This window comes from Dioscorea cayenensis, chromosome 14, assembly GCF_009730915.1.
Source record: "Dioscorea cayenensis subsp. rotundata cultivar TDr96_F1 chromosome 14, TDr96_F1_v2_PseudoChromosome.rev07_lg8_w22 25.fasta, whole genome shotgun sequence".
NCBI lineage: Eukaryota > Viridiplantae > Streptophyta > Magnoliopsida > Dioscoreales > Dioscoreaceae > Dioscorea > Dioscorea cayenensis.
The window spans coordinates 15319627-15332251 of NC_052484.1; the positions used below are offsets into that span (position 1 = coordinate 15319627).

General features: G+C 34.1%; 1 protein-coding gene across 1 annotated transcript; it reads right to left on the reverse strand.

Annotated features, from left to right (window-relative positions):
• Nucleotides 1-5744: 5744 nt before the first annotated feature.
• Nucleotides 5745-7087, reverse strand: LOC120276165. The gene is made up of 3 exons (XM_039282893.1): nucleotides 6597-7087; nucleotides 6282-6421; nucleotides 5745-6193 (listed from the first exon to the last, which is right to left on the reverse strand). The coding sequence occupies exons 1-3, from the start codon at nucleotides 7085-7087 to the stop codon at nucleotides 5745-5747; spliced, it is 1080 nt and encodes a 359-aa protein (XP_039138827.1).
• Between the last annotated feature and the right edge of the window lie 5538 nt (nucleotides 7088-12625).

Sequence of the window (12625 nt, forward strand, 5' to 3'; positions counted from 1 at the left end):
TATTTATTGGTTTTGTTTGTTGATTTGTTTTTTTATTTAAATTTCGGCATTGATTTAAATTTTAAACTTAATTTATAATTGTATTTATTTATTTATTTATTTTAATTGTTTATAATTTTTATTTTTTTTAATTTTTTTTTATTTGTTGGGTTTGTAATTAAATATGAATTTCAAACTTAAATTTGCCAGACACAATTGTAAAATGTTTTGGTTTTATGAAATTATTTATTAATCTTGATAACTTTATTTGTATGTATTAGCACTTTCAATTTTAATTATCGATGCAAAACGGATAAGTTAGTGTTGATTTGTTGATTTATTGGCATAATAACAGTAATATATGTTCACATTTCAAACTTCAATAACAAAATACTTTTGGAATAATATATACAATTAAAACTATGCAATACAAGGGGTCATTCGTAGGACAACATCATCACAATTAAAATACAACTGGTCTAAACTGCACATACATAGCTGTACCCAAATGTAAATAAAGTGACACCACTACTACAATTGGTGAAATGAACAAATCCCTTCATTGAATTATGATTGAACTATTCCATAATACAAGGATAGGCAATGTTCTTACATGATTAAATTATTTTTGAGTATAAGTACAACCCAAGTGTGGCCATTTGCACAAACAATACAAAAATTAGTAACAAGAACTAGAACAACGCATTGCTGCCATGTATTCAAATTTGCATCTCCAGCAAATTATGAACTCCCAGGTTGAAAGCGCAAAAATTAGTAATTGGTGTACAAGTTGCTTTAACAGCATTGACCCACTAAAGTGACTCACTGAAACGGCAATGGCAATCGAGCTTCATAGCATGGCTCAGGTGGCAAATAACTGCATTAAGGCACTTCATTGGCAATCAAGGTTGCATCATTTATGTGTGAACACTAACATCACCCACAAAAATACCAAAAAGAAACCAAACACAACACAATTTGAATCGATTCATTGCTTGCTCCTAACTGTGAATGAGTAGGCTGCAGTGGAGGCATTGCATGCCCACTGCCCCGCCGTACTCACCCTTGGTTGCGGGCAATCAATTATCATCCTCCTAACCATCTTAGCACAGCTAGATGCTTATGGCTGCAATGGATTGCCCTACCAAAGCATCCAGAGGCTTAACAGTGCCCTCAGCTGTGTTCACGCACAACAACAACCATAGCTAGTAAGGGAACCTTTGCCTCGGTCAGTGAGATAGACATTGCCGTCATCATCGCCATAATAACAAAAACCTGCAAATAATAACACACGCAACATGAGCATAGATGCTGCAGATTATCTCAAGTAACAAATAGGGTCATCTATATAGTACAAACAACGGAATATTATGGCAAATAAAGATGTCCACGACCGATGTACATATAAGATTGAAAACAACAACACATGAAAATCAGTCGAGTACAACAACTAATATATAACATCAACATAAGTCATGATATCTAATAAAAAGTCCAGCATAATATCGAAAACCATACCCACGTCTAGCAAAAGAACAGAGTACTCAATTAAACATGCTTATAAACATCAACAGTACATAATTAAACCTGATCATAAACATGAACATGCAATATAAGTGCAGAGTTATAGTCCATAACAACGACACAACAAAATACGAGAAACATTCAAGGTAAACTAGGCCCAAACTCAAAACATGAAGCAAAGGCAACAAAAGTGGCCACACATAGTTTTTCACCAGCATGCATGCAATGCAAGTAGTTCATAGTGCAGGAAATAAAATGTAGTTATGGATGCAGATAATGCATAAAGCATACAATTCCCCTTCCAACCAGATTTCTAACTTCCAATTTCGTCACTCATTCCTATTGAGAAACTTCTCAACCCAAACCTGTCGCATATCAATTCTCTTCACCATGAACCTACGGGCATCATTTTCACGCTCCTGCAAATGATCGAACACCTCCTCTAGGATTTGGTCACTAAAGCCCTCAACCTCCATCACCTTAGCACACAAAGTCTCAGTCCAGTGGGAAGGACACCTAATAACAGCAGCCATTTCTCCAACAACATTAACAAGTTCGGCCATCATGTAATCGTTTTTTGGTCCTCTACCCATCTGTGCTCGAAATGTAGAAGATGTGGCAGGGCTAGGGCTGGGAGGCACACGAGGGGCAGAGTTTGTAATACCCTGAACCTTTGGATACCTGTTGGAAAATATATTCAGGGTATTACTACAGTTACAGTAAGAATTTTTCTACAGAGTAACCTTGTGGAGAAACCCTAAGTGGAAAGAACAAGGACCTAAGTGTGAAAGTTTATAAAAAGATTTTTTTGGTTAAAGAGTAATAGAAAAAGGATTGATATGAAATGTTTCTGAAAAACCAAGGACTGAAAGGTAAGGCGGTGGGGACTTTTTTTGAAATATTGTGTTATACTTCAAGGACCATTGGATAATTTTTAAAGGATCTTTTTGAGAATACTATTTTTATAATTCAGGGACCATTTGTGAGTTTTTTTCAGGGACTGTTTTGTAAGAAATTATGTTTTGAGGGACTAAATGTAAATTTCGGCTGAATCATAAGATTGGAGAAAAATCTAGAGCTTGAGAGTTGTTCATCTTTCTTCTCCACCATTTTCTGCTACGATAGCTCGAGAGTTTTTAGAAAAAGAAAAGAGTGAGAGATTTGGAGAGAAATTGGAAGAGATAAAGTTTGGTATTTGGAGGGGAGAATGGATGAAGTATTATTTGGTAAAGTATTTTGATGATTTATTTATTTATATACTTGAATGTATGTGTGTGTGTATTTGGTGGATTTAATGAAGAAAAAAATGATGGATTTGAGTAGAAAAAAACTTGGTATGTTGTTGTAGATGATGAGTGTATGAAATTGTTTTGAGAAAAATCTTGTATTTGGGATGGAAATTGCTTGAAAAATGGAGATGAGATTTTTCGGTTTCTCTGTAGCGTTCTATGTAACATCGAGATTAAAAATTTGGTTTAGTTAATTAAATTGATGATTTTGATGATTAGGAGGTTAATGATAATGGTTAGATTGAAATGGGTTGAGTTAGCCAAGTTGATTTGGTTGGATCAAACCAAGTTGAATTGGTTGAGTTGATTTGATTTGGTTGAGTTGGGAGCTGATCAAATCGAGTTGAGATAGTTTTGGGTTTGGTTCAGTTGATTTGGGTTAAGGGTTTTGGGCTGAACCAAGTTGGTTCAATGGATTTTTGAATAAGAATTGAGTTGGTTCAAGCTGGTTCAGTTTGATTGAGTTTGGTTCAGTGCAATTAAGCTTGGTTCAGTGCAATTGAGCTTGGTTCAATGGAATTGAGATTGGTTCAGATTGGTTTAAGCGTGTTTTAGTCTAAATTGAGTTGGTTTAAGTGCAATTGAAAGTCAGGGTTTGATTATGCAATGTCGGATTTTTAACCGATTGGAGTGAGTGGGCCCAATAGAGAATTGATTATTATTTTTTTGTATTTTTCTTTTGAGTTTAAATATATTATTTATTTTTTTATTATATTATTACATTAGGTGTTGTTCGGTCTTGGGAGGGAGTTCGAGTCTAGCAAGGAACCCAAGGACACCAGGGTGAGTTGGTAGTGGCTATTATTTTTAAATAATTGATTAATTATTATTATTTTTGAAATAATTATTTAATGGCTAGTATTTTGAAAAATAATTGTTTAAGTATTTCTTTTTATCATGTTTAATTGCCAGTATAATGTTGAGGGTATACGTATATTTATTTGCCGTTGATGTTCCCGACAATCGTATTGATACATCAATTTCAGTATAATTATACGTATTTATAAATAGTATAAATACATGTATATGTGATTTAATTATTCGGTTCATGAATTTATTTTTTTGGATGGTTATATATGCTTTTGATTTGGAATGATTTGTGAAATCATGTGCGTGTATTAAAATGTTTTTACCGACAATATTTGTGGGATTGGTTTTCATTCCCTGGCATAGGAATGGTATTTTTATGTTGGACTTTCTTGGTATTATGCATGTATCGTCATCGTGAATGTCCCGGATAAGGACCATGTGATATGATTTATCGAGTTTTGTATTATTCGTTTGCATCTACATGTTGGTTTTGGATGGTGACGGGCGGGCTAAGGCCCGACTACTGCGATAGTGGGTTCCCACGGGCCGACCTTTAGAGGTGGCGTGGTGGACACGGGTGTTGATTTGTCCGGATCGGTGGGAGCGTAGAGCCACGATTGGATGATACATCGAGGATCCCGAGTCACCACACGGGACCGGTGGGCCAACGTCGAGGTTATGAAGACCTTGGCGGCTCCCAACCCTAGTCGCGACGACGGCTAAGTCGGGGAGAGTTTTCGGGGCTATGGATTTGAGAATGGTTTTATATTATCGATTATTTTTGACATTGATTTATGATGAATTTATGTTTCAAAAGTTCTTTAAAAAAATGTATTTTTGCTAGAATTCTAGTATTTTTGGAAAAGTTGGAAAAATTATTTAAGCGAGTTGGTATTTATATACTTTATATACACTATATTTAAGTATTTGGAATTATTAAGCCACTACCGACCAACCTGAATGTCTTTGTAGACTGCAGGGAGGCGAGGAATCTAGATTACCCGATCGGGTTTAGAACGAGTCGGGGTTCGATCCCAGGGACTGCAGTGGGTCCCTCATTTCTTTCTTTTCTTGTTATTGGTGTCATGACCTTGTAGCGGTTGTACCCGCAAATTAGAGTAATTATATTTATTGTATTTATGTATTTGAACCTGTACTTGGTGAAAAATTGTAAATTGTGATTTGTAGGTCTGCTTTTGTTTAAAACAGGGTGTCAGTTTCCAGTTAAAAGGGAATTTTAACTGATGGGTGCCACATTTACCTCGGTAGAAGGGGTGGGTGTGACAGAGTTACCATCCCCATCCCCTTCACTGTTTGCATGTTCGTTTGGTGATTCAGTATTCTCAATTTCATTATCCTCTGATCCATATTTATCTCCAAAATCTGAATACAGTGATGTCGCGTATGACCCTGTTGCATTGTCATCCCCATAGATAATTTTCAAACCTTCATAATTTTCGATTGGTTTGTTGATAAAAGGTTTCGCAGCGGGGTGGGCCTGCAATTGACAAGAAGTGCACACACATGATAACTTATATGCTAGGAAAACTCAAACAACAGCATAAAAAACAAATGATCATAACCTCAGTATATGTGTATGCGACAATTGGGTCCAACGTGATCATTTTGTTCTCGTCATCCCAACCTGCCCCGCTTAACTCTCTGACTTTCTTAATTTCAATATAACGTGCTTTCAATGTCCTATAATGATTTTCCACATTTTCAGGAGTGAAATCAGTGGAAAATTTTGCGTTTACGGCACTAGCTGCATGCGCAAAGGCAACTCGTTTGAAGGATTTGTCACACTTGAGTCCTTTGTTGGCTTGGTCAACCAACAATGGAATCAAGAAATTGTCAAATTCATTCTTCCACCTCTTGTTGGGTGTTCCACGCTTGCCTTTTGCAGCCTTTGCGCTTGGGGCATCAGGCGGGCAATTGAGGCCTTCCATGTTTCTTCAAACTCTAAGGCATATAGAAAAACCATGAAATACTACATATTAATTATTTTTTGAAAATAAATACATACACATATCGAAGGAGATAGTAAAACAGGGGGAAAAAAGTTGAGGTGCAAAGGAAATTGATGCGCAGGACAGTCAAAGTTCAAAGAGAAAATACAGAAATTGAAGGCAGCAACACAGTTCAAGTAGGAGAACTATATTGACGCCACATCTCAATGGCAATGGTATCCCTAAGTTCCACCCATTGCCTGTTTTCCTCGCGTTGCTCTCGTTGTGAGCGAGATTGCGATAGAACAAGATGCTCTTCTTGCATGTTTCTATCATGTAAAATCTGGTCATTTGGATCGATTCCCGCGATATAGTTGTGGATGATGCAACATGTAATGACTAAGAGGACTTGGGTCTTGTACGGGAAAAAGGGATGAGATGTAAGGATTTTGAATCGATTCTTGAGAATAGCAAATGCTCGCTCAACTCTCGACCTTAACATAGAGTGCCTAAGATTGAATAATTCCTTGTGATTTACTTGCACCCGTCCATTGTGTTCTTTGAGATGGTATCTAACCCCTCGATATGGGGCTATAAAACCATTCATAGTTGTATATCCCGCATCTACAAAGTAGTACTTCCCTACAAGAAACACTAACATTAAACATAGCGCATTTAACTTTGTCAAAACAAACAAGTTAATGTTGACAACCTTCTATTAATTTCAAACCCTTGGGCTGTGGTTGCGATAGTGCATCCCTAAGGACAGTGAAATCGTTCGCGGATCCTTCCCATCCGGCTAGCACATATGTGAATCTAAGATCAAGATTCACAATGGCAAGTACATTTTGGGTTAGGCCTTTCCGATCCCTAAACGGGACAACTCATGAATTGGAACAGACGCATCTATGTGTGTGCCATCCAAAAGACCAATACAATCCTACACAGGATAAAGAAATTTAATTTGAAACCTTAAAATTATGAATAATTCACCAATAAAATTTGTGTATGTTAAGTATCTTAAATTACCTTGAAAAAGGGATACCAATTAGGGTTGGTTTCAATCTCGGGGTGACAAGTGCCATTAGGGGGTTGAACATAATCATTGCGCAATGCGCACACTGCGCGTAGGAAATTATTAAAGTACATGCTAATTGTTTCACCGGAGCGAAGAAACTCTATTCGCATGGTCCTATTCTTGGTGTTGTGACCGACAATGTGTAAGAATATTTCAAGTTGTTCCTCAACTGAGACATGTCTCGTATCGACAAGGAGGTGTGTGTCATGCATAACAGAAGCCAAGTGCATGAAAGGGCCTACGTCCATCCTAAGGTAACTAACACAATAGTCTCGCCCACCTCGTAATATACGGTTCATATGCCTCTTTCTAGTTAGGTCCCTGAACAATGAAGGAATGGGACACCTTGATGTCCTAGGTAAGTGCAACTCTTCAACTAAAACGGCAACAATGACAACAACTGTTGCAAAAGCTACAGCGAGGGGCCTCGCAAGCTCATCTATTGCCCAACTATCCATCTACACATTTTATGAGAAAATTATGACCCAGGTTTCTTATGTGATCCACTAGATATTAAATGAAGCCACAGTAAACTATGAATATGGAAGTAAGTATCAGAATTAGAGAGCCATGTGAAAAAAAGATAACATACACACACAAATCCTGAGTACATCAAACATGGTATGAAACAAGTTAATGTTCTGTATGGGAGTATGATAAAAGATATGCAAAACCAGTGGATAGTGCGAAACAACATGCAAATACAGTTATTAAAAAGAACAACACCATGAGAACATTATCAAAATGCAAACAAACTATTCACAATTGAAGCTGGATATTGTCATCAGACCTGGGAAGCAACATTAATTAAAATAAAAGGAACAAGCATGCATATATATTAAATACACATGATGAATGGAATCCAAGCAGCAGTTATCAAATGGGAAAGACCATGCAAATGTAGTTATTAAAGACAACAACACAATGACAACATTATCAAAACATCAAAACCATTTCACACTTGCAGCTGGATATTGTTCACACACTTGGACAATACTATTAATACAAAACAAAAGAACAAGCATGCATATATATATTACATTAACATGATAAATGGAATCCAAACAGTAGTTAACAAATGTGAAACACCATGCAAATGTAGATATTAAAGACAAGAGTACAATGAGAACATTATGAAAACATCAAAAAAACATTTCACAATTGACTATAAAGATTGTTCACACACATGGAAAGTAATACTAATAAAAAAAAGGAACAAGCATGCATAGACGTTGGGAGTAATATAACAGTTTACAAGAAACACACTAGCACAATAACCAAGAATCATGAAACTAGAGGTTATTAAACACTGATAATGGTCGATAAGATTAAAAGTGGCATACATAAACAGTGTGCAAATACTACTTCAAAAATTTATATAAGAAAAAAATGGTATGGAAATCATTTGCATCTAGTGTGATAGCGAGATAAACCAACTAAAAACGACAGAATAAACAAATGGGAAAAATCATATTGCATCAATTTAATAGAAATGGAAAAAGCAGGTAAAAAGGATTATAAGCAATAAAGGAAGAAAGCAAATCATAGTCATGATCATCATATAGGTATCAAGGACTTGCTAGAGTAGATCATGTCAGAAGAACATGTTTGGTTAAGCATAGTAATCAGGTAAATAAGAACATAAATCACTATCCCATAATAAAAAAAGAATGAAAAAAATACACATAATTGATGCTACACTAGATCATAAAGATGTTCTTTGTAAATAAACATAATTTATTTAATTACCACGAGATACATAGCAACACATCGGAAAATAATCTTGGTAAATGCATATCAGGGAACAAAAACATAAAAAGCATAGATAAATGGTTTGTAAATCAGTTTAGTAGTTGCAAATCTGTAAGAAAAACATTGGAAAAAAACAAAGATAAATGTTGACCCCTTCATCCATCCAAGCTCTATAACAAAACAACAAAAACCAACAAATAAGTAACTGTGAATGGCTTCATGTATCACAGATTTAAAAAGAAAAGAAAAAAACCAAAAACATAAGTGGTTAGATCATTTGCGGATATATAACAAAAACAACAAAAAAACCAACAAATAAATAACAGAAAGCCAAGTCTTCATGTATCACGATTTGTAACCCATAGAAGAAACAAAGTAAAAAACCAAAATAGAAGTGGTTAGATCATTTGCAGATCTGTAACAAAACAACAAAACCAACAACTAAATAACTATGAATGCCTCCATGTATCACAGAGTTATAACAGAAGAAGAAAGAAAGGAAAAAAACATAATCAGATCTATAAGAAAACAACAAAAACCAACAAATGAACAACTATAACTGGCTTCATGTATCACCTATTTGTAAAAAAAAACAAGTGGAAAGAAAGAAAAATAGCGACAACATAAGTGGTTAGATCCTTTGCAGATGTATAACAAAAAATAAAAAATAAAAGAAAACCAAAACCAATATATTAACGGGTAAATCATTTCGTGTATAGCAAATATATAACAAAAAAAAAATCAAAAAACCAAAAGGTAGACAGTTAGATCATTTCACTCATACCAGATCTATAACATAAATAAAAAAACAACAACTCATAATTGACTATAAATTCGTTTATTTCCCAAAAATTTTGCGGTAAAAAAAATAAAAAAGACATTAGCATGAAGACCAGACAATAGTACTACACATGGATTAGAAGAAATCGATTCGAGAAACATGCGTGATGAAACCCCTAACAGCAAAAAACAATCGGAAAAAAAAAATTTTAACAACGGTGAAGACGCGGTGAAGAGGATGCTGTCTTCCTAACCTGCAAAGAGAAGAGAACAAACCAATGAAGAAACGGTGACCTCCTCAGGAGAGACGAGAAGGAACACAAGAGACGGCGAGTGAAGGGCTCTAGGCAAGAATGCGAGAAGACAATGGGAAAACCCTAACGAAATCCGAGGAGGTGATATTAGAGAGGTCACGTGGGTTCGCAGGCCGGAAGTGGAGATATCAGCCAACAATACAAAAACCACCGAAGTGCGACTTCGGAGTTTTTTTCTCAGAAGTCGAAGGGGGGAAGTGGGGGTGTATTGGAGGTATCACATCATCACTTCCCAGACCACTACAGCGAAACAAACAAATGGAAGTCAAGCTGAAGTCATGATTTCGGTCACTTCAGCCTTAAATGAAGGCAACCAAACACGCCCTTACCAATAATCTAGGATATGTGCACAACAAGTAATATTAGCCATAGATGAGGACCATCACTTGGCCAGTATGAGTTTTGGGCTACAAACCAACACTCATAGATGGGGACCTTTGGCACCCACTTATGTCCAACATGCTTTCAATTCATGTCAATGAGCTTCTCTTGAATAATGCCTTTTACTATAGGACTAGTGTTTCTAGATTAAAGACCCATTAGCTCATAATTCTTTTTTTATTAGATACAATTATTTTAAAAAATATATTCAGCAATTACTTTTTAAAAATATCAATATTGATATTAATAGATGAATATTATTATTCAAAAATAATTTTTTAATCCTTAAATATTTAAATCAATATTTAGTTAGATAAATTTTGTTTTTCTGTAAATCAATATTTATTGTAGGAAAATAAATCTTAATTTAATATTTTTATTCTCTAATCAAACATCTTTTCTCATAAAGTCCCAAACAAGTATTTGCTGTAACTCTAAACCTAACATAGTGTTTGGATTCAAAAGTCAAAGGGAAAGTAAGGTGAGGGAAGGGAAGGGAAGGGGAGGGAAAGTGAGGGAAAGAAAAGGACGGGTTCAACCCTCGTTTGGATAGACAAATTTTATGGAGGAAATGAAAGGAGAGTTCTCTAATAAACCTTGTTTGGTTACGGAAGGGAAAGAAAAAGAAAGGATATATAATAATATGATTTACCAATTATACCCTTATTATTAAATAAAACATTACTTATTTCTATTTAAACACATGCATTAATATCTAATCACATAATTTATAAAAGAAAATAAATTATTCGGAGATTTGAAGCACAAATAAACTATTGTCTATTATATAACCATATAATATTTGCATAAAGAAGACAAAAACAAAGTCGAAGATAAAAGTGAGACCAAAATATATATTTCCCAAACATCAATTTTTTAAAATACAAACAAATTATTAGTCATCAGAATCTATAATAGAAAGAACAACCTACATTTTGAATAGCACGTTATCCTATGTAGCACCAACCATGAACAATTAGGCAAGCGGATGCAAAGTAGCTTCTAACTATTTTTAGAATAGTTTTCCTCTCAATTATGGAACACCAAATTACTTAATTAGGATTTAAAGACCAATTCCTCCGACAATTCTATATGGATCATCACAAGATCACTTTATCATATTGTAAATAAACATATTTTAATATTTTAATTCATATCATAATAATTATGCTGATTAGATAATTATTAGTTTTTTTTTCTCACTCAAAGAAAATTTTAATTTTATTTGTACTTCGAATAAAATTTGGATAGCAATAGAATTATATTAAGAGTAGAATTCTGTTAAGATAAATTATTTTAAGGATGAATTGAGAAATAAAAAACACAACATAAACAAACATATAAAAAAAATAAGCAAACAAAAAAGAAATACATAAAAACAAAGATTTGTGATGGATGTCATGTGAATACTTGATTAAAATAAATTAGATTGAAAAAAGTGAAAGAAAAAACTTATGAAGTGGTGTTATGTAATTAATTTAAAAAAATTAAGGGTAATAAGGTCTTTTAAAAAATTTTAAAATCTTTACGAGATTCAACCTCCCCCGGCACCCCAAATCGGGGGCTAGGAAAATGGAGATTTCGGAGGGTTTTAGAGGGTCAGAATTAACCCTTTCTTTCCCTTCGTTAAATTAAAAATATCAATCCAAACGAGGGAAGGGCCGACTCTAACCCTTCAAAACCCTCGCTTTACTTTACATTCTCTCGCCGACCCTCAATCCAAACATAGCATAAGTGCCTATGATTTCGTTTTCTTTTACTTTATGAGATTACTACGAAGGTGAATCTAATCTTAAATATGAACCATGAAAAAAAATATCTAGATCATAGAAATACAAGTTCTAGTATTTATTATCAATAAAATTTTCCCTTGTTTTCCTATCTAATTTAATTGAGTACCAAATGAGGGCATTAAATTTTTGAAGGGACAAATTCCAAATTTTAACCTGTTGAGTCAAAAAAATAAATAAATAAATAAATAAATAAATAAATTGTTCAGAGCAGAATTGCATGCATGCCTCAGAAGATAATGTTCAGAGCAGACAACAATTAAAACTTGCCAACAAACTACTCATAATTAATATAGCCTTTCGGTTTGTACTACAACAAAAACATAACTAGCTTTTAAAAGTCCTCTTCATTGGTACCCAATGCAAATTTATTGAGCTTTTATGGTTATGTAGTACATGCAAAAGAATCCAAACAAATAATTGACTAAAGATTGAAATCAAGGTGGCACTTTTCTGATTTTGGGGGATATGATAATACTATTTATTTTTTTTAATTAATATCATATTAAATTATTGGTGATTTTAAAGGTAAATATATTGAATGGATACTGTATTATGATTATTTTTTATTTTAAACATCAAACTTCAATTTGTATTATTTTAATCATTTAATATTAATTTGTGTTTATCAGGAGAATACCAAAGAAATTCCAGGGAGAATTTGATGATATTTATGCCCAAATAACCATATTAACATTAGTTCTCCACATTATCTGTACACACGAACATAACATATCATTAAAAATAGCCACATGACCATTTTTACTGGTACATCACATGCCACGTCAACCCGACAAATTGGTCTGTAAGAGTGGTCATATGACTCTCTTTAATAATGTAGCATATTTGTGTGTATAAATCATGCGATGAACTGGTGTTGATATAGTAAATCTAGCCTATATGTCACCAAATTCCTTTTGTAATCTTTCTAGTACTCTTCCAGTGAACACAAATTAAAGTTGAGTGACCAAAATTATAT

Bases quoted from the DNA above. Each gene is read 5' to 3' on its own strand.
- LOC120276165 (XM_039282893.1), bottom strand. From the start codon at position 7,087: ATGGATAGTTGGGCAATAGATGAGCTTGCGAGGCCCCTCGCTGTAGCT. The intron at 6,422-6,596 runs GTATCCCTTTTT...TGTCCCGTTTAG, and splicing joins ATTGAAACCAACCCTAATTG to GGATCGGAAAGGCCTAACCC. The intron at 6,194-6,281 runs GTTTGAAATTAA...TGTTTCTTGTAG, and splicing joins ATCGCAACCACAGCCCAAGG to GGAAGTACTACTTTGTAGAT.